The sequence below is a fragment of the Hippoglossus hippoglossus genome, chromosome 9, assembly GCF_009819705.1.
Source record: "Hippoglossus hippoglossus isolate fHipHip1 chromosome 9, fHipHip1.pri, whole genome shotgun sequence".
NCBI classification, from domain to species: domain Eukaryota; kingdom Metazoa; phylum Chordata; class Actinopteri; order Pleuronectiformes; family Pleuronectidae; genus Hippoglossus; species Hippoglossus hippoglossus.
The window spans coordinates 23,611,331-23,633,108 of record NC_047159.1 but is presented as its reverse complement, the minus strand read 5'-3'; the positions used below and the strand labels follow the sequence as shown (position 1 = coordinate 23,633,108).

General features: G+C 43.5%; 1 protein-coding gene across 1 annotated transcript; it reads left to right on the top strand.

The window, feature by feature from the left end:
• Nucleotides 1-17,923: 17,923 nt before the first annotated feature.
• On the top strand, nt 17,924-21,515 carry znf703 (zinc finger protein 703). Its single transcript, XM_034595369.1, has 2 exons — nt 17,924-18,625; nt 19,203-21,515. The coding sequence occupies exons 1-2, from the start codon at nt 18,359-18,361 to the stop codon at nt 20,712-20,714; spliced, it is 1,779 nt and encodes a 592-aa protein (XP_034451260.1). The 5' UTR covers nt 17,924-18,358; the 3' UTR covers nt 20,715-21,515.
• The last annotated feature ends 263 nt before the right edge of the window (nt 21,516-21,778 follow it).

Genomic DNA, 21,778 nt, shown 5'->3' with positions numbered 1-21,778 from the left:
TGAAAGAGAGAGATGATGAGGGGAGACTGAGCCTTGAGGGAAAGGATAGAGTTTGTGAAACATTAATTACACCTTTTCCCACCCCCACCCATCATCACTCCCTGCCTGTCTGTCTTCATTGCGGCGGTGCTGGGGCTCAACTCAGAGCAGGTGAACAGCTTCATCTTCTCTTGTAAAGGCAGTTATAGGCAAGCTGAGGAATTATTCAGATGTTTTGCCGCCACACTTTTCATCTCGGCTTCAACCAATATACTGTAACACTACCCGAGGATGCCAACAGCAAATATTTAGTCCTGATATTCAGCCTCTCATCTTTGTTTGTGGGAAAGAAACACTACTCCAGCTACATGGAGGGAAATCTTTCTTAAGGTCCCTCCTCACACTGTTAACAGTCTTCTCTCTAATCTAGGAAGCATTTGTGCTGATGTTAAGTCTCCTGTCCATGGTTTAGCTGTCACTAGTGATTCTGACCAATAGCAAATCAGTAAAATATTGTCTTCTTCCTTCAGAAAGACATAACACTAATATATAATTTAAAACCAGTAAAGGGAGGGACAGTTACTTTAGTGCATCACAACTGGCTTATCCTGAATTCTATTGCTTTTATTATTTTATTACTATTTTTCAGAACTATTCTCATATGTGTCTACTGTCACAAACCTTTATAAGTATCAAAGTTTGTAGCTCACACTACCTGTTAACCAATAAAGTGTCGAATAATGAATCCATGTGCAAACTGAGATCACACTGAGATCAAACTTTGCTACGTCTGTACTAAATCGTCATTATCACCAGAAAATACTACGAACAAGGGCATTGGTGAAAAGTAGGGATTTCTTTGCTTGGATGATAACAACGTGGAACTGACAGTATAGCCCCTTTTCCACTGGTCAAAAAAACTGTTTCTGGCTCTGATCGGCAGTGACGGAAACATGACACACTGACACACCCGACACATGACATACACACAAATATGACAAATGCCAATTGGCAGTGACCACGAGCCATGAACACGCTAATTTCCACTTCTTTATTCTAGCAGTCTCGATGCTGACGCTACACCTTTTCTGGTGCAACTGATTGTCTGGACATTGGCGTGTAAACAACCATGAACGTTTGCACATATATTTTATGTTTTTTTGCGACAGCATACAACAGAGATTTGTTTCTTCATATGGTGCAAAACTTGAAATTCATTCTCCATGTTGCAGTCACCACTGGTAGTTGAGGCTGATTCTATTTGATTTCTTCATGAAAAAGGGTATTGTTGTGTCCCTGAATGAAACCGGTGTTTGTTCGGACAGAATTGTTGGTTGTGCACTGTTTTATATTGGTAGCTAAAGAATCATCACAGATTATTCGCAAAATCCTTTTAGTTCCAGTCGCACCAGTCAGCAGCCATCTTGGCCTCACATCTGGGCAGTAACTTCAGGATCTGTACAGAATAAGCAGGCTTAAAACAGGATTGATGTTTGCTCCAAAATGATGCATAAAACACTTTTCTCCTTCAAGTTATATATCTACTCTAAATCCACAAGGTTTTACAACTCCAACCGGTTTTACTGCTCAATCACGATTGACATGACAGCTCATCTCACCAGAGACCTCTGACAAAAGTGTTTATTTCTGATGTGTGAATAAAGACACTTGATGCATCATACAATCCTCCTCTTCCATCTGGGTTCCCACTCTTTTTAAGAAATGCGTTTTTTCTGACAATTCAGTACAAATGAACACTAGGAATGAGACGTATACACAGGTCTCTCATGTGAAGTTAAAACTTGGACAACAAATGACTATGCTCTACCTCTATAACAAATTTGAAATGAAGGAAATCACACTATAAGGTCCACCGTAAGGTATGAGTTACGGTCAAAGCTGTCTTTTACAGGTAGTATTGTAATGGATTGTTACATGCAGCCCTGGTAGCCTAGTTACAGGAGGGAAAGAGCATACGTGTCATACTGGCATACTGGTATTCACAGCCTCTTACCAACAGGGAGTTACATTTCTAACAAATAAAACACTGTACTTTACATAGACAATCCATGTAAGGGGTTAAAATACAACTAAGATCATTTCCAGGATATTTTGTCATTTTAAACGATTTCCAGGTTTTCCAGAATGAGTGGCTCCATGCTTGTTCAAAGTCTATCTGCACCTGCTGCCACCATCAAGTGAATTAAAAATAACTCCATTTCCATTCCACACCAAGCCCCCTGTGGCTTCTAGGGTGTTTCCTCGCCTCCTGGACCCCCTCTGTCCGTCCTGCCGAGCCTGCAGCCAGCTGTGTGCAATAAAATCACCTCCAGCTCTCACTAACCTTCAGTGCTGAGTGTCATGGCTTAAGAGATGATTGTGCTGTCTTTGATGAGCGAAGGCGCCTCATCTCACACCTCCCCTAAAAACTTCAAGGGACGACCACTCAGGTCCCAGGAATGAGGATATTAGCTTGTCAGTAGGGTGTCAAGTTTAGCACAATGCATGGAGGCGTTTGGCTGGAGTGGATATACTGGGCGAGTCAAAGGGTCGGAGGGAAGCAGTCACATGCTATTAGGCTCATGCTGGGTAACTTTACCGAGGGGATGGAGGCAAACTTGTTTTTTGTGGGTACAAAGCATGTTAATGTGCTCACTCACCTGAAACAAAACAATTGGGATATTACATTGGGATGCAAAACCACACACTCTGTCTGCACATCCAATTGGTTGTTTGTCTTTTTTTCCAAAGGCCTTGCTTGGCTTGCACACACAAAACCAAAAAAGGCACAGTCTCTACATGCTTATGTACAATTATTAGGGTCAGTAAAAGAGAATAAATGTCACGAAAAAAATGTTTTAATATTACAGAAAACATTTGTTGTGGTACAGGAACAGAATTGTGATATTACAGGAAAGAAGTCTTAAATCTGTGCAAAGAAACGTGTTATTTTAGGCTACGTATATTGTAAGAGGGGGATATCAGAAGATCAGCATATCATCTGCATTTAAATGTTATTCTTTAGTAAAGGCTTTACAAATAACAAAATACTTTCAGTATACTTGAACTCATCTTTTGGTACATCCGCTTCACATTATTGTATGTATCGGGACTATTGTGAAGAAAGAACAACAAGGACTTGGAGGAAGTTGCCTCTATTGGTAGTTAGCTAGTGGTCAACTGCGAGGTTATCGTTAGTTACATCTGCGAAAAAGTTTCATAGTTTCTCAAGAAACGATAAGATTGGTAATCAACATTTTGGATCCTAAAAAAAATAATAATAATATTTTCGTGATTCATTTTTATAATATCCTGACAATATTCTCCAAATCTCAGATTGGTACCTTTCAAATACCCCTAGTATTCATAGTAATATAGAAAGTTGGCATAGGGCTTCTTGTTTTTAATTCAATGTCTCACAAAGGCAAGCAACATGGGTTAAGTGAAGCTGCAATGTGTCAGATCAGATGTGTGACGTTTTAAGTTTTGACGACTTGTGCATCTATTTTGCCACCTTCGATGTTATCATTTGTGATCTCAGGCATGAATGTTGAGTATCTATAGGATATAATGTCTTCTACACATTTAAAACTCTCTGTTCCTTCCCCTGCCTCCGTCATTCTCCCAGTTCCTCCAGTGGCAAACAACACATTACTTTGACTGACAGCTCCAATCATTCTGCTGTGTTTGCCTGGCAAGTTCAAAATGTGACTGACACTCAGCTCATTGGATAGAGGGGGTGTCAGGAAGGGAGGGAAGTGGGCAAGAAATTAAACAGAAAACAAAATCCTCCCTGCATGACATCTCCCCCCTCCCTCTGCCATCTTCAGTCACCCCCTTCCACTACCCTTCTTCCCCTGCTCCTTCCTTTTCCATCATCTCTCCATTCCTGTCATCCCTTTTTCCCCCTCAAAATCCGTTTTGATAGCAAATCACCACGGGCCTGCCAAATGACAGATAATCCTTCACAGTTTTATCACTAAACCCTACTCTTCTTATTTTGTCTCGCAGCATGTACAGTACGTACAGCTGCCGTGTTCGCTGATACAATCTGCCAGCCAGCGCCAGCCGTGGCAGATCAGTGTAGGGAGCTCGCCTCCAGAGCCGCAGATACATCATCGTAATATTCCTTATTTTTTATTCAAAAGAGAAGAGGAATTTACATACATTTATGAGAAACGGTGTTTGCAGGGATCCAGTTTTCTTATTTTATCCCACCTCATCCAATCTGCCTCCCACTTAAAATAAACACTAATAGACTGATATATTCAACATGGGACATGCGTACGACCATGCATGAATAAAGGTTATATAATGTACTGTGATTATATAATTTGCTCCTACCTCCTGCCATCTCTATTCTCTTCACATTCTGACAGGATATATACATATGGGTCTAATTACAAGTTAAAGTCAAATTGAATTTTGAATCCTCCTCACATTTTGTGTAAGGTAATATAACTGATGATATTAATATGGGGTATTACTGCCGAGCAAACCTTATACGGTGGAACCTACAGACAATGATACAGGCTATTTTATCCTTTTTTCAACAAGACCACTTTGAAAATAGAATACTTTCGGCACCAGCTCCGGTTGTTATCACCAAAACCTCTTTGGCCCTGTTCAGACCTGGTATTAACATCTGTCCTGAGTGATCCAATCACAAGTGCTAAGCTCTAAGTTCATCTGTTCACACCTGGCATTAAAATGTGTCCTGACTGTGTCTCCTGTGACCACTTGTGATCGGATCTCACTTCCCCGCTCAATATGCAAATAATCACGACTGTCATTTGTGTTCACAAAGACAGATTGCCAATGTTTTTACCCAGTAAGGTCAGGAATAAGTGCGCTCAGCTATGAAGACAGATTTTACCAATTTAAGAAAAACATCAGTCATCAGTGTTAATATTGTGGCAGTGACCACAACAAATCAACGTATGTGCGCTGAGAAACATTTGAACAGTTTGAACTGTAGCAGGTCAGAGATGTCAGCTGAGTAGGAGGTCCTTCCTGTGTGTCCCAGACACCCCCCCCCCCCCCCCCCCCCCCCCCCCCCCCCCCCCCCCCCCCAATGTGGTATAAGTGATCAGATCTGTTCAGACCTGAACTTGGTGCTGACCACTTATGATCAGGTCACTAAGAAAATATGTTAATACCAGGTCTGAACAGGGTTTTTTACGACTGAAATACAGCATTTTGTAACTGATCACAATACAGGCTGAAGACACTTGTAGTGTGTAACTGGATGAGCCCCCTGACCAATACTGCTGATCTGTCCAATGTAGACTTTGCATGTTCATCTGCAGCTGCCTGCTTTTGTATTGACAACCATCCTGGAGTATGATGACGGCTCAACAATGACAACATCCAGGTTGTTAAATGCCAGTATGATCATTGGAAGTAAAACCACAGAACAATAACAAAAAATTGACATTTGAAATCAAATCATATTTGAATAGTTTGCCAAATAAATATATAGGGCGATCAAAGATATATATTTCCTTACAGAAACTAACTCAACTGAATCCAGTTGGATTTTATTATTCCTCATATTACTACATTCAAACACGTGATTCTTTTTCTCCCAACACACAAACAGATTTCTTTCATGTTAAGAAAACTAAGATTAATATACCACATGTCTAAATGAAAGATTTAGCGACTTGTTAAAAGCGGGTGCATAAATGACTCAACAAAAACACAAGCTATTGTGACAACTGCCAAACAACCTCAAACAGGCGTTGACAGCAATGACAGCATGTGAACTGCCCCTGTAATTTACCTGCTACAAATCAATTATCGCTATTAAAAAGGTTTTGTAGCATATCTACATAATAACCAGTCACAAGCAACTGTAATTTCTTTGATGTCAGTCTCACGACAGGTCGGCCGGGCAGCCTCATCAAAGGGAAACAACGCCTCAAAGCGACAATGATGACAAATACGGGCGGTTAGAATGTAAGGCGAGGAATTAAGCAGATGATTTACTCCGGAAAGCTTTGCCTCCAATAATGAGGTGGCCTGAGGGATGACTCTGATCCACCACAGAGGAAGAAAGAATGATAAATAAAGACAGTGGAGAGCCTCCAGAACTCGTCATTGTTTCGAACATTTACCCTCTGATGTTAAAATCCTCATCTGATGAAGAGGTAAATCCTGCCACTCTTTTATTCAGAGCCCAATATAAAGGAAGGTGAGCCTGGGAAATCCTTCATACACCTGCACAGGGTGTAATGCCTCCATCCTCCTCCCTTCAGGTCAAACAGATCAGTAAATCTCTGTGCAAAACAACTTCCTTTCAGTGGCCTTATAGCAGACACACTTCTATACTGATAATACAGATACAGACGATGTCCTCGGAGACAGGGGGGGATGTCAAAAAAGCACAGAACAATAAAGCTGGAGGACAAGGAGAAGCAAAGGGGAAGCGCAGAGAGGATCAGTGCGGAGAAATGCAAAGGTGGAGGAGGTTGGAAGAGACGTCGGGAACATTAAACATTGTTTGATGTTGTTGTTACTGGCAGCAAAAGGACAGGTGGTGTAATATGTAAAGTACGACAAAGAGGATCCACCCTCTGAAAACATTTGAGTTAAAAAAGATTAGAATCCTAAGAGACGTACTAAATAATGAGCTTAACGTCTTTTTCTCTCCACAGAGGGATATTTGTGTACACCTTTGTTTGATCTATGTGGCATTGTGAGTGTAAGTACAGTATGCCTTCCAGTGTGTGCGGCTGCGTGTCGGAGAGAGAGAGAGGGAGAGTGAGTGAGTGTTGTGTTGGATTTGCCGGCAAACATGATTTATGTTGCGGAACTTTGATCTTCTAAAAGGCTTTGAGATTTTACACAACAATAATTCTCTTCTGCCCAGCAGCTTAAATAAATGATGTGTCCATGGCGAGCGTCCAGAATAGGTTTTAATAGACTGATCTCCGTTGGACACAGACACAGAGGTGAGGGGAGAATGAAAGGCTGTGGCTGCACTTGACATTTGTGCAGGTTTTTCCAGACACCTCATTACAAAGATTGGACGTTATGAGATCACATTACTTCATGTCAAAACAACGCTAGTAAATGGAGGGTGTGTTTTTCTGAGGCTGCATTTATTAGAAGTCATAATGCATTTTTAAATAAATATGTCTGTTTTGCCACCGTCCACCAAGACAAACTACTACTATGCTAATGATGGCTCTTTTGAGTTTTTACATTCATGGCTACTGCACCACCAATGACCAAAAATGGAGACACAAGGGGATCTCTTGTCTACGCCTCCTACTGTCCTTCTTCGTGCTGCAGCCTAAATGCACCGATGCGATCAATGATGGGCGTCGGAGGGTTAAACGTAGTCCCACCTCCTTGGTTACTGTTGCTTTGCCTTTCGAAACTTTCCATTCTCACATAACATAGGCTATGGTTTAAAAATAATATCCATGGCAGATTTACTGTGATGTGTTTGTGATTTCACATAGAGGCAGACAAAAGCCGACTTCTAATTGCTACTTGACAACCATCAATTTGGCTGTTGTTAGCGTTTTATCATATTTATTTATTGTCCCTGGCTCCACGAGTTGACTGAATACGTCAGCTCATTCTGAAACTAGTCTTTCACTCGAATACGTAACATCGTGCTAAAAGACGAAGGTGAAAGCTACAAAACGTCAGCATCTTCACCAGCTGATACAGGAGGAAGAAATGGAAACAAAGGAGCAGGGTTGTTTTGTACTTGTAGGGCCGAGTTAGTGATTTGTAGTTTACGATACAAAACAAAATGCTAAGAGAGAATCTAATATCTGAGGTCATTTTTTAACTCTGTTTGGATGTTTACGAAAAAGAAACAACACATGATGGTTACAGTATGTTTCCCTCTTCCATTTCTGCTCTTGTTTTTTTGGTTTAAAGGCTCCATAGATCTAAATAGACCACCTTTGTTTGCTGAGTCATTGCTCCTGCACATCTTTAGTGCCTTTTCACTAACACACACTATCACCTGGCTTTTGTCTGCTACATTGTATTGATACAATAAACAAAATCACTTCTGGGTCAAATGACTCCGCAGTTAAGTCTTTATCGGCTCCCGGTTCCGTTTGGCAGTGATGGAAACGTGGCACAGAAATGAATGCACCAATTTATTCTTTTTTATTTTGGCAGTCTAGATGCTGATGCCGCACCTTTTCCTGCGCAACTTCTTACAGCACATTCAACTTCGGTTGTCGATGCATAAATATCTACAAACGTTTGTGTACATCTGGTTACTGAGGGAAAATGTGTTTCTGGTTTTTCTTCACAGCAGTGCTGAGAAGGTCAGAGGTCAGTTTTCAAACATTCAGAGCGGCAGCCCTGAAGCTGGGGGAGACTCGATGCCTTTGCTCCAGGGCACTTCAGTAGGAGCGTATGTTTGCTGACTCCTGGCCCTTGACCTTGGATCCTCCTGTTGAAGGGCAGATTCTCCCTACTCTCTACAGATAAACAGATAAGCTACACAAACTCATTACCACAAAATACGAAACACAATGTGAAGCCTTGTCTCTGTAGGAAAAAAAGAGTTTACATGAGGGAAAAAATGCCCTAAATGATTTCCAGAGAAATGGGATTTCTGTTTGTGCTTGAGAGAACGAGGCCTGTGTTTCTCATTATGTTTTGTGTCATAAGCAGTGATGAGATCGCTGCTGCCTGCTGTCTGCTCTCCAGGTGTGTGCATGTGCAGTGCACACTTACAGCTGGGTTTTAGGATGAGGTCACCTAAAACAGAACACACATTGTTATTATGTTCCCTTTCAGATCAAGACTGCAGACCAAATTTAAAGTCACGTTAAGTCAGATTGCCTAAATGGAAGGTTGATGAGATGTGTCACATGGGCAAAACACTGAGGCTGCATCCAGACTATTACATTACAACTCTGCAACAGATTTGCCTGCTGTCCACACTACTCTGAAAAGTTTGGCAACACTGCTGGCCCTGTTTTAGATTGAAAACTCCGGGGCAAGCGAAGAAACTGAAATGTTTGGAAACAATCACATAGACACTCACAACCACTTGCTGATGAGGTATTTCCATCAGCATGACCCCCCTCTGTAAGAAAACAATCGGCATTAGCCTCAGTTACCAGTGTAGAACATGGATCATCAGTTACAAGTGTTGCTGACACGGTTGTCTTTGCTCACAGCTGTTGTGTTACTCAAGTAATTCCTGCATACCCAGTGTGCGTGTGACATGATTTTTCAGGCAAGTTAGTATGGACTGGGATTAAAACTGATATTTAGCCAAAACGCTTGTGTGGACAGAGATCATTTTAATTTGAAAACATTGTTTTCAAAAGAAAATGTAGTATATGGATGCAGCGTGAAACAACCATGTTCAATTCCTATTCATACACAGACATAGACATTGACACAAAGTAGATACATAGATACATACTTGAACATAGACCTGAAGTCTGAGGTCACAGATTCTCCTGAGTAGGAGGCCCACATGTAGAAAAAGGTAAAGACAGGTTTACACCCAAAATAATGCTGACTTCCTTACTTTCTGTCAAACTACTGTTTTGCACCATGAGTTTTACCACCTGTTTCGCTCAATTTGTAGGCTATCATGCAAAATTACACTTCATTACTTTCTGGAAGCATAACTATAAATCTGATAGACAGGTTGATGTACACACATGTACACACTTCTCTTGTCTGTCAGCTTGCTCTTTGCTGAGAGAGCGAGCAGTCTGTCAGTGGAAGAATTCCTCCCTGCAGGACTCTTGTAATGAACGACCTTGGCCAAGCCATGGATTTCGTTTTAATAGCAGCTCGCACAAACAATGTCAATTTACAGCTGGGAACCGCTCACTGAAAAGAACTTCCAATTTGCCAAAACCATAAGTCCAGTCAGCAGTCTCTCACTCTACCCGTGTCTCCGTCCTGTTCTTTCACACTCCTTCAGTGGATCAGTGACACACTCTCTCTCTCTCTCTCTCTCTCTCTCTCTCTCTCTCTCTCTCTCTCTCTCTCTTTCTTTCTTTCTTTCTTTCTTTCCGGCTTACGAAATCATTCACCCATCAATACCCGACTGATTTAGAAATACTTTAGCAAAACTTTAGTCCAGACCACAGGATCATGACATTCATGGTCCCCAGAGGATCAATTCTACTCACTGATTTTTCTTAATTTTCCCTACAGGATTAATTATAATTAACTTTGCTGTAGTAATGATGACCATTCTATACCATCGACCACAGCAGCACTCAGTGATTACAATTTTCTTTTGTGAAAAAAAGCTAAATGTTTAACCTGCTCTTAGCTTTTCAAGGATTACCAACCCTAGAAAAAAAAAAGAAAGTGATCAGAGTCTCTTACATGTGAGAGTTCACCATGTTCTTCTTTTGTCGACGTCTTGTCGTTGTTCTCCATTGAATTATGACAACTCATTGTGAATTTTTTTGACAAAAAGACACACAGAATTTATTTCATATAGAAAACCTATGTGTGAACTGCAAATCCCACGACTTTACTCAACAGAACCAGGTTACATTTTGGGCTCCATGTGTTAAAGGAGTTTCTGTGTGTCTCCTGGTCGCTGGCAGCTGGAGGTACTCAGCACTGACTCTAACATAGAGCTTTGAAATAGCAATCAATGCCTTTATACTGCAGGGAGGGCTCGTAAAAGTGTCGTTGGGAGGAATATATGATGTCGTATTTCAACCTCCCCTCCCTATTTTTAAACGCTGAGTTATGGCTGCAGAAATGTGTACCCATTAAAGGTGATATGATGTATTTTCTGCCTTGTTCAGAAACTCATTCATCACCATGGACCAAAAAGAAAACTGCACTTACTCTTTCACCCCCTCTCCTTCCTCTCCCATGTCTCCTCCCCTCCTCACCCCAACACTCCCCCACCCTGTTCTTGTACGCTGTCTTGAGTAATTTACGATACACCGGTAGTGCAACCTTCTGGCAGGAGCTGCAAGAGCAGCTTGCTCTCTCTCTCTCTCCTGGCAACTAAATAACCTTTTATAAAGGACCAAACTTGGCCAAGTCATCTGCTGTTGCACATTAAGACAGACCAGGGTTGGACAGAGACTGCAGCTACATACAGGAAGAAGAAGGAGGGTGAAGAGGTGGCATCTTGATGGCTAATGTGGATCTTTAACAGCCTTCTTCCTCACTTTCAAGGCAGTGGAAAGGCCAAAATGACTTGACTTTAATGAACAACTGATTCCATTTCACATAGCAAAACAAATTTAAGTTTGAGATTTAGGTACATCCACACTATCTAATAATTCCATATGTCTCTGTCTGTCTGTCTGTCTGTATGTGGCTCGCATATTTCAAGAACTGTTCATCTTATTGCCTTCACAATTGGCATATATGCTGATAGGGGCCCAATAACGTGTGGTGTTGAACTTGATGTGATTTTGACGTGAAATAACTTCAATAGCAGCGATGGCTCGCAGTCATCAACGAAAGTGAAGTTGTCGATCATGACAACAGAGGGTTCACAACAAGAAAACGCAGAAAGCTGCATCCGGCATTACCACAGGCCAAGTAAAAACAACCCATTCTAATGAGGCATGGAACTGCGGTGTGTAAAAAAGCATCACTTAACTCGGTTAACTCCTCATGTCCAAACTATGTTTGAGCCCTGACACACCCCTAAACACAGGCTGTTTGAAAGTCTGCTGACCCCATTTTGGTCAGAAAATTCTGGGATTACATTTGGGTCCTGTTGGGCAGACATTTTTGGAAACAATGGCACGGATACCCATGTTTGCTTTCTGATTGTGTCTTCTCAGTCATGACTCACCAACCATAATACTTGAATCCAACATAGACAACAAATTACAAGCATTTCTAACTCTTACTTTACAGTTCCAGCTCCTTGTCAGTCCAAGAAAAGAACTTCCTTATCATGTTTTTCACAATTGCTTTCCCTCATTCTCAGTATTTTCTACAACTAAGCAACCAACTAGAGAGTAGACAATCTTCTTCCTGTTTACAGGAATCCTGTACATGAATGATCATTTGAGATTATTTTCTGGTTGTCTGGTCAGAGAACACGTGTGTAGAATTAACCTTAAAAAAATATTTTTCAAGTTCACATAAACAAAAAGTGACTTAAAGTGTTGAGGGTTTCCAGACATTCACCAGAACGTCTTTTTACTTGGATCAAATGACAGACTGTTTAAGCTCATCACGTCGGATGGACTCCATTCTGACTTAACTGGTTTTCCTTGGAAGGTTCAAGTTTGTACTTTTGCGTTGAATTTGATGTTCGATTCATACACGTGTGTGTGTGTGTGTGTGTGTGTGTGTGTGTGTGTGTGTGTGTGTGTGTGTGTGTGTGTGTGCAGAATGAGTGTTTTTTAATCTCTCACAGATACTGAGGTAGATGTGTTGAAGCGGGCAGTATTGTGAGAGAACCTGAGGAGCACCATATCGAAAATCAAATGTTGTGAGGTCAGCAAGCTAACTAACGATTGCTAATGAATGCAGAAAAAAAGCTTTAATTTTAGCTTCTCCATTACAATTGGCTATTAGCTTAACCACAACGCTCTGGTTGTGTAAAACAAGTCACCTGCAACCTGGTGCGGAGCTAAAAACTCTTGTGTCGATGGAGATAGTTTTTGTTTTAAGATGCTGTTTGAATACATCTGTTTGTGGCTATGAGACAGAATCTGTGTTAACCCTAAAGCCATTTGTATCAAAGTGAGGATTGTTGATATAATTTGATCAATTATACAAATATAATGGGAATTACAACTAAAGGCCATGACAAGCCTGCCCCATATAAAGCCCTGTTACCTTGTGCAGTTGGGTTAAATAAAGGCCCTGGTCAATATTGAGAAAACATGTTAATAAAGTAGTCAGCTGGATTTCAATGAGTGGTCACATTTGTGGAAAACACTGCAATAATTCAGATTGTTGAGGAAAAGCTTATACGCATTACTTAATGTCCTTATTTGGTTCAGAATAATTTCAACAGACATTGTCATAACTCAAAAGCTAAATGCTAACTGTTGCATTAACATTTGTTTTCAGTGTGTGTGTGTGTGTGTGTGCTGATGCAGTCTGCTCCCAGACTCTGCCGAGAGAGGATTAATCTCCCTAGCTGAGGCAGTAGCTAAGGTCAGCATGGGAAATATTTCATAAGTGTCAGCTTGGCCCGTAGCCCTCAGCGCAGAGTTTGAAATGAGAATGCATAGTCGCATAACAAACAGCCGTGTGTGACATTGCACGGCTCACATGGAGCACATGATATAGGGGGATACATAGCACTGCATCATTTTCATGTATTCATCTAAGCTGGTGAATTACTGCCAGGGACAAGCATGGTGCTTTGTCACCACAATTGACTACACAACAGTTGAGACAAATGTTTTGGCCACAATTGTCTTTTCCATAACGGCCCGTTCTCTAAATACCAACTTCTTTTACACCATGTTTATTTGAAGTGAATGAACCAGCATAGTGTGGTTTTCCATCAGGTCTAAAAATGGTTTTATAAATTGACTTTGTCATATTGTCTGTATACTATACTCTTACTGTTGCAGGGTTTTGTTCTCCTGCGGTGACCCAGGGTTGGCAAGTACATGCAGAGAGATTAATGGCATGGGCGGGCCGCTTCAATAATCGTTTGATGTTTGATGTGTCAAGCCTGAAAGGCGCTGATTTACTTACAAATTGATAGGCTTTTAATTGAGCGATGCCATCCCTTGTCACATGAAAGCCGTGGCAGCTGACATGACTCGGCCTCACTGCGGGTTGTGATGATTGACAAGTACTGCTGAGCCCCACTCATCCTCATCCTCATCCTCATCCTCATCCTCATGGCAGAAACTTTGCGGCTAATTCCACCTCCAATTTCTGTTGTCTGTCAGGTCATAAATGCATTGTCATGCTAGTAGGGCTAAGTTTGAGAGACTGGAATGAGGAACTTTCTTTTTTGTTGACTCAACTTCATTGTACTGATGAGAAAATATGTTGCGGTTTCTTGAGACAAAGTAGGAGTGGTTTCAAAGAAAGAAAGACTTCCTTCTCATAACAAAGGCCGGCGATGAAGACACTTAGGCGATGAGTCTGAGCGAAGGAAGCAGCGCTGACTTCAACAAGCATGAGGAATGTGCTGGGGAGATTTTTTCTTTGCACGGCCTGTTGTTCCTTCAACTAGACCTGTCACAGGTCCAGCTTGTGAATACTTTGATTGTGCCTCTATCAAAATGACCTGCCCTCCGTTTTCAAACCAATGGAAAATAGAACATCTTTTGATGTCATCTGAAATTTCACACCACAATGCAGGATGATCTGATTTGAGTCAGACGCTGTCTGGCAGCGCAGGCCCATTCGTCCCTCGCCTCCACCTCCCTCTCCGTGCTCTCGATAACTTTTCGGCGTGGAGGACAATAGCGGCTTTTGTTTCCCAGTGTGGAGAGGACTTGAGGTTGCTCGGGTGTGGGCGGTGTGCATCCTACGTGCCTGTCTGCGAATGCATTTCAGGAGTAGCAAGTACGACAAGGCGGAACCCTGCATGGTGTAGGATTCGGAAATAAAAGTGCCAATCTGCGAACACAGAGGGAAGCCTATTATCCCGGTGTGATTATAATGCAGACAGATAGACGACAGGTAGGCAGAGTGGATAAGAGCGTTAGCTTGTGAGACGCGATGAGCTGACAAGAAAGACAATCTCCCTCCTAAACTGGAGAGATAAGGTTGTCAGCCACAGCTCTGACTCTGACACACACACTAACACTGATATAGTATGCATACAGTCAGATAGATGATACTGTATAAGACCTGCAAAAATGTACCGTTTTAAGATGGTATCGTGCACTGTTTGGTCTGTCTTATTGTGTTTGTGTGCACAGGCTGCATTTTCTCATGTGAGCGCGTGCACATGCGACTGTGAAAGGATTAGTGTGTGTATGTCAACGACAGAGTGAGAGGCAGCCACACAAAGATAAACGAGGAAGTGTGAATACATTTGGTACACTGTGTGGATATTGTTTGTGGACCTTTCAGCTCAAGTAAATCCTTGTTTCAACATTCTGTCCTGGCTGGAATGTTGCCTGCAAGGCTCTTTTTAAGTGTTTGGGTCTAAATGCCATGTCTGCTACACCCCATGAAACTGTCTTAATCCACTTTTTTTTCTCCCTTGGTTTTATTACTGCAGGAGAAAACACTAGGGGTAGAGCAGAACCCCAGCCTCAGGCCTCTATTCCCATTCCACACACCCCATAAGTCAGTCACAGATAATTAAATAGGAGTTATTTACACTCGTTTTCCCTCCTCTGCCTTTCTGGCGCTTTTATCATTTCTTTCTCCCTCTCTTTGTACAGTACTACACGCAGCCCGACCTTGTCAAAGTCTGGCTGACACCAGTGAAGGCCTGTAGAAGTATAATAACTTGAAAAGGAAAATAAAAAAGGAGAAAGGGGGAAAACGAGACTCTTATGAGCTCACATCAATGTCAGCCCCTCATTAAACAATCACACAGAGCATCTACACGGCACTAATCCCTGTGTGCGCCACAAAATGCCTCAGTGCTTCCAAACACGGAGCAAAAGACAAACGAGCAGATGAGGATTTGCTTGAGCCAGGTTTGAAGAATTCAGCTGCCTAATGTCAGCATTATATATTTACTCTGGAGTCAGGCAAACAGCAGCTTTTCAACACGGGGATGAATTAGGCCCCGCCACAGAGCTATGGCGTCTATTACAGGCCTCAGCGGCTCTATAAATCACTGGATCACAGGGGCATGTGGGGTCCGCTCCTCCTCACTCCTCCTCAGACCCTATCAGCCCCATCCTGGGGGTTTTGTTTGGCTGCTCTTCCAGTCAAACCCGCTGCTTTGATACAGCTATGGAAAGGCATGGAAATGCCCCGAGGGCCAGTGGGACCTGGACATGCTGAGAAGTCTCTTTAACTGGAAAGCTGTCCCCTTAAAATATCCACAACAGGAAACAGCCATCAGTCATCAACACGCCAAAACAGCTGTTACCAGCCTACATCAAGGGGACACATGAAAGGAGCTGCTCCCTGTTGTTTGAGCCCTCCCTTGTTTCATTCTCTCGCTGCCTTTGTCTGGCTTTTCCCAATGCCCTCCTCTTTGGTCTCCTTTTAAACGCCCCCCTTCCTCACGCAACCCCACCCACACTGCAGTGACTTACCCGCTCGCCTTCTTAACAAGGGGATGACTGTGTGATAAACAAGAGTGCAATCGGAAACCTTCTTAACTGGCAGTCTGCGAAGAAATGTTTGACATCCCCTTTAAGGTCTCAGCGTTACCTTTAAATCTCACTGTGAGAAAAGCAGTTGCTATGCGTCACCTGTTTATGTGTCTCGGCCCGAGGTGGCGACAGACAGTTTTAAACAAACAGGCGGATTCAAAAGAAGATTGTACCGCACTTAGCCCGGTGGCGTGCACATCGGCGCTCACATATTCTCGGATCTCTGCAGGCCAAGCGTGAGTGGCAGCGTGTGGGTGATGAGTGACGACTAAGCCTAATGATGACAGGTCAAACAGTGACTCTGCTGAGTGAGGCTGAAGTGACTTCATCACGCCGCCTTTCCCCTCAGCTGCAGATAAATGGCAGCAGCCATTATAATCAAGGAGCAGGCTGATGGCAGCGTTCGGCTTGATAAGGCCATCCTGTGTTGTGAAATGTCAAACTAATTTACCCATTAAAGCTCAGAAGAAAGGATTGTACCGGCTTTCATTAGCCACTAATCAATAATCCGTGACACCAATTTAAACAAGATACACCAGTGTTGTCATATCTTGGATTATGGGTCGGGTCGTTTCGAGCCAACGATCAGATTAGTTGAAGAGACATTCCAACCGAGATGGAAATCCCCATAAAGCACAGCATTTCTTTTCTTTCAGGGGAAAATGAAATTAAGTTACTGGACCCAGTTATGTGGCAACCAAGGACGAGCTCCACTGTCTTTTTGTTTACTCTGATTTAGGCAGATGCACATTCTGAGAGAAAAATGCATTAGAGTAGATGCAAATAAAGAAAATGTAAAACAATAAAACACAACATTGGAGATGTTTGGGAACGTGTGACTGTAAAGCTGAAGATGTCCTTTCAGCTGTTCTCAGACGTTCAGGCTCCGGACTTTCTGCAAAGTTTCTCCTCCCAGCCCCCGTGTAGAAACTCAGAAAACAGCAAGAGACCCTCCGCAGGGCTCAATAGGAGCGAGTGGGTGTGTTGATGACGTATCTAACATGCGATGGACGCAAAACGGAAAAAACTAAAAGAAAACAAATATCTCACAATGAAGGAAAAAGCGATACCACACACATAGAAGACACAGACGAAGATGTCAATGTTCTGTGATAAGGGCCGATGCCGTTGTTAATGTGCTGTAACCAAAAATATGTGATCCCTGCAGTGGAATTAATAGGGTTATGTCCTGCTTCTGTATCCTGTGCCACCCCTCACCTGAACGCTGTGTTGGTCGTGTGTGAGAGGCAAACTCCAGAGAGAGTCCGGACTCAATTCTGACATCCTCCGGAGTGAATAGTCTGACGAGGCCAGGGTTTCAGAGAAATAAATAAAAAATCGAATCATGTGAATTTATTTCATGCTTGAAAATTGACTCAAACCCATAGCAGTGGTTTGGTCACTAAAATGTAATAAATCCATAAACAGAAGTGTCCCTCAGGCCTAGGTTATTATAGTTCTCCCATTTTGATCCTCACCAGGAATATTTGTGTTTAAAATTACTCAATGTTGTCACTGTGTTACATAATGGAGAACTGTTAGATGTGGTTCGCATGTGTCCTATGGAGGTCACTGACTCAGATGTGTACACACACACTACAGCCTGGCTCCGAGGGTGAGGCCAGGAGGGAAGCCCCGCCCCTCCCGCTACCCCGCCCCCTGTCTGTGAATGCGGTCACTTGTGATTGGACGGCGGCTCATCGCTTTGAAACCCCCCCTCATAGCGCCAGTATGTGGAAGAAGTGATGCACTGTGAAGCTGTGGCAGAGAGAGAGAGACCCACACACACCGGAGGACCCACACACACCATCCTCTGCGGGGATATTCCTTCACTCGCCCCGTGTCTTGAAGAGCAGCGACTACTTATGGTGTTTGGTTTTTTTTAATCTTGGCTCCATTGCTCTGTGTTTCATCGCCGGATACAGGAATATTTAGGATAATTAGTGGCTGATATTCCAGAGTGCGATCGAGGATGACATTCGGGCGATTTGTTCTTCTTTAGAGACAGTTTGGGTCGGACACGGAGGACGCGCACTGCGCACATGCCCCTGTTGGATTACCGCACTCTCCTCTGTCTGAAGCTGTCATCATGAGACGTGCCTGTAAATGAATTTCACCTCCGCGTCCACTCGTCACATGCCGCCGTCCCTCACAGTCTCCGGATCCAGATGAGAGATCTCCCCGGTGGAGCTCAAACGCTTTTACGCAGCCAGTCCCCGGAGCGCAGCGCCGCCGACGCCAGCTGTTACCCGCACCGGACAGGAGCGGAGCGACCGTCCGTTCCCTCACCCGCGACTTGTCCGTCTCCCTCGGATCCCGTGCGTCAGGCTAAGAGGCTTCCCATCCGGATCGTCAGGATGTTGACGGCGCACAGCGGCCACTTGCTGCACCCGGAGTATCTCCAGCCCCTCACATCCGCGCCAGTCAGCATCGAAGTAAGAAAAAGGAAAAAACTCAAAGCTAAAATCTAAATCACTCTCAGATGCGTAGGAATCAACTGATATAATTACCCTTGCTCTGTTAGTCAGGTGATTTTTAATACACGGGCGCAGTGAATGTTATTCTGACAAAAACGCGTATGCGCCATTTTACGCGCAGGAATTTCTTGTCAAGTTTGCGAGTTACCAGAGTTTAGCAATGTTAAATATATGTGTCAAGGGCACAGATTCAATATAAATTGATCCATTTTAAAGTTAATCATTAAAAAATTCAAATGTTCTCTGAATAAAATTGTCATATTATTATTTCTACCTTTTTAAAAAAAAATTCTCAGTCTCTTTCCTAAAGTTGACTTCAGCCTTGCACTCTCGGACTTCTTTTATTATTTATGTCTGATATGAATAAACTAAGGAACGTGGATGTGAAATGTTTTTTATTACTTACTGGACAGGGAAATATTTTGTCAGGATTTTAATTATATTTGTGATAAAGTCGATGTGCCACACGGTGTTAAACTTGAATTAAACTTGAACAAAGTGTGTTAACCTTCTTGCTCTCCCTTTTCTTTTCCAGCTGGATGCCAAGAAGAGTCCTTTGGCTCTGCTGGCCCAGACCTGCTCTCAGATTGGCAAACCTGACCCCCCCTCTTCCTCAAAGTTGGCCGCCCTCTCCTCAGGCAGCCTGGGAGACAAGGAGTCATCCAGCCGCTCATCCAAGTCTGGAGAGCAGCACCAGTCCCCTGAGGACAAATCCAGCTTCAAGCCTTACTCCAAGTCATCAGGCGGTGACAGTCGCAAGGATGTTCTAGTGACAAAGGGGCCTTCTGATAAACAAGCTTTCAGGGTGCCAAATGGAAACTCCAGTGGTGGCAGTGCTTCGTGTCAATCCTTTCCCCCCCATTCCCAGTCACCCAACTCCAGCTCTCCTCCACTGCACACCCAGAGCCAGCCCCACAGACAAAGCCATTCCCCCTCCACGCAGCCCCCATCACACTCACAACCCCCACACATGGACAACAAACCCGGGAGCTCAGAGCTGGCCAGCTCGGACACCAACCACAGCAGTGCTGGCAAAAAAGACTCCGATGCGGCTAAATCAGGGATGGATGGGGCTCAGTTAGCCAACTCAAGCCACGTACGGGCCAGTGCCAACTCCAGCAATGCTAGCTCTGCCAGCAGCCCGCGGCCGGAGAGCAAGGCTGACCTGCAGGCATCTTCACAGTCTGGCCTGGGCTCAGGGCACATTGCTCCTGTCTCCCCTTTTAAGCCAGGACACTCTGTCTACCCCTTGCCTCCTGCTTCAATGGGCTACCATGGCTCGATTGTCGGTGCCTACGCTGGCTACCCCTCCCAGTTTGTTCACAGTTTGGATCATACCAAGTCTAGTTTGGGGATTGGACTTCAGGGGAAGCACCCCAGCTCAAGCCCCCTCACTGGAGCCTCACCTCCATCTTTAATGCAGGGCTTATGTCGGGACCCATACTGTCTGACTTACCCCAATGCACATCATCTAGGAGGCAGTAACTGCAACACCTGTGTTCACGATCCCTCAAACTTTAAGTCTGGTTTCCCCTTGGTTTACCCTTCACATCATCTTCACTCCTTGCATTCCAGCGCTCTGTCCTCCAGCACCAACCCCTCCCTTTCCCACCCCCTCTACACGTATGGTTTCATGCTCCCCAATGAACCTCTGCCTCACGCCTGTAACTGGGTGTCTGTTGGAGGTCCTTGTGACAAGCGTTTTTCCACATCAGAGGAGCTACTAGCACACCTGCGCACCCACACAGCCCTGCATGGGATGGTGGACAGTAAGCTGTTGTCAGCTTACCCGTCATCGGTTTCATCGACAGCCTCTTGCCACCTGCACCTGCCCCCACACAGCAGCCCAGGTACTCTGCCCGGTTCCTTCTCCCTCCGAGGCTCCCCTGGTTTGAGCCTGGCTCGGTACCATCCCTACAGCAAATCCCACCTGCCCGGAGCCCCAGGACTTCATATGCCTTCCCTCGCCTCCTCCTCAGCGTATTACTCCCCCTATGCCCTCTACAGTCAGAGACTGGGCTCAGCCTCAGCCCTTGGATACCAGTGATGTCTGAAATAATGGCGATAACAGTGGACTCTTCAGAGCAGCCATGAAGAAGAATTCTCGAGACTGGGGTCATGACCAGTACAGGACATTACGCCTGCCAGGACTAGCACCTGTTAGCCTCAGGATTGTGATTGGGTCACTGTTGGATTGTCCACAGCACAGAACCAAGAGACTTAAGTACTAAAGATGGTGGGGAGCAGAGCTTGAAAATTATGAATTTGTGGGATTTTTTTTTTTCAACAGTTTGATTTGTTTGTTTGATTCGTATTTCTCTATATCTGTCTCCCAGAACTGTCTCCCAAACTGTATTTATTTTTCACTCAAGCGCTTGGTATTCAACTCTGGGGGGAACTTTTGCTGTCCAAATAAATTGTTCTTAAGTATTCTAACTGAAAAAGAATGATTTAAGTATAGTACCATTATGCCTATCATACACACTAAAAATAAAAATCTTGCACCATGATGACGATGGACTATGAGGCTTTATTCTGGGAATCTGTTTATATCTCCTTTCTTTTCTGCTGTTGTTTTTTTTCCCTTCATATTCTACTGTACATTCAAATTCTGGAGGAGTGCATGTCCATGAAAGTTATCTTGAACAATGTCATTATTTTTATTTGTAAATATGCAAAGATGTAATATTTTTTCAATCTTACTTGGGGTCAGCAATTTGGGGTCAACTAATGCAAATGGTACAAAGATAAGATAAAATGACATAAATAAAAACGATTAATGATGGCTGTGCTATCAAACCAACAGGAAAGGGTCTTATTTTGTCTAATAAACGATACATGATTTTGACTTTTGTATTTCCTTTTTGGCTTCTATATATAGGAGTATCCTTTGTCACAGATGATGGAGTAAATCCTACCAGACTGCTGCACTGCACTTATCTAGGCCTATCTATCATTACGGCTGTTACAGCCACGCTATATGTGGCTATGCGCAATACTTCATGGCTCATATCAGTTGACAGGCGTGTCCCAAGGAGGGCAGGCCGGGTCACATTAGCTCTGTTAGCTGGTCTCTGAAGACTTTCATCCCTCATCCTCTCTCCATCAGCC

Excerpts from the sequence above, each read along its gene's own strand:
- znf703 (XM_034595369.1), top strand. The coding sequence starts at position 18,359 with ATGAGAGATCTCCCCGGTGGAGCTCAAACGCTTTTACGCAGCCAGTCC. Across the intron at positions 18,626-19,202 it reads CCGCGCCAGTCAGCATCGAA|CTGGATGCCAAGAAGAGTCC; the intron begins GTAAGAAAAAGG and ends TTTCTTTTCCAG.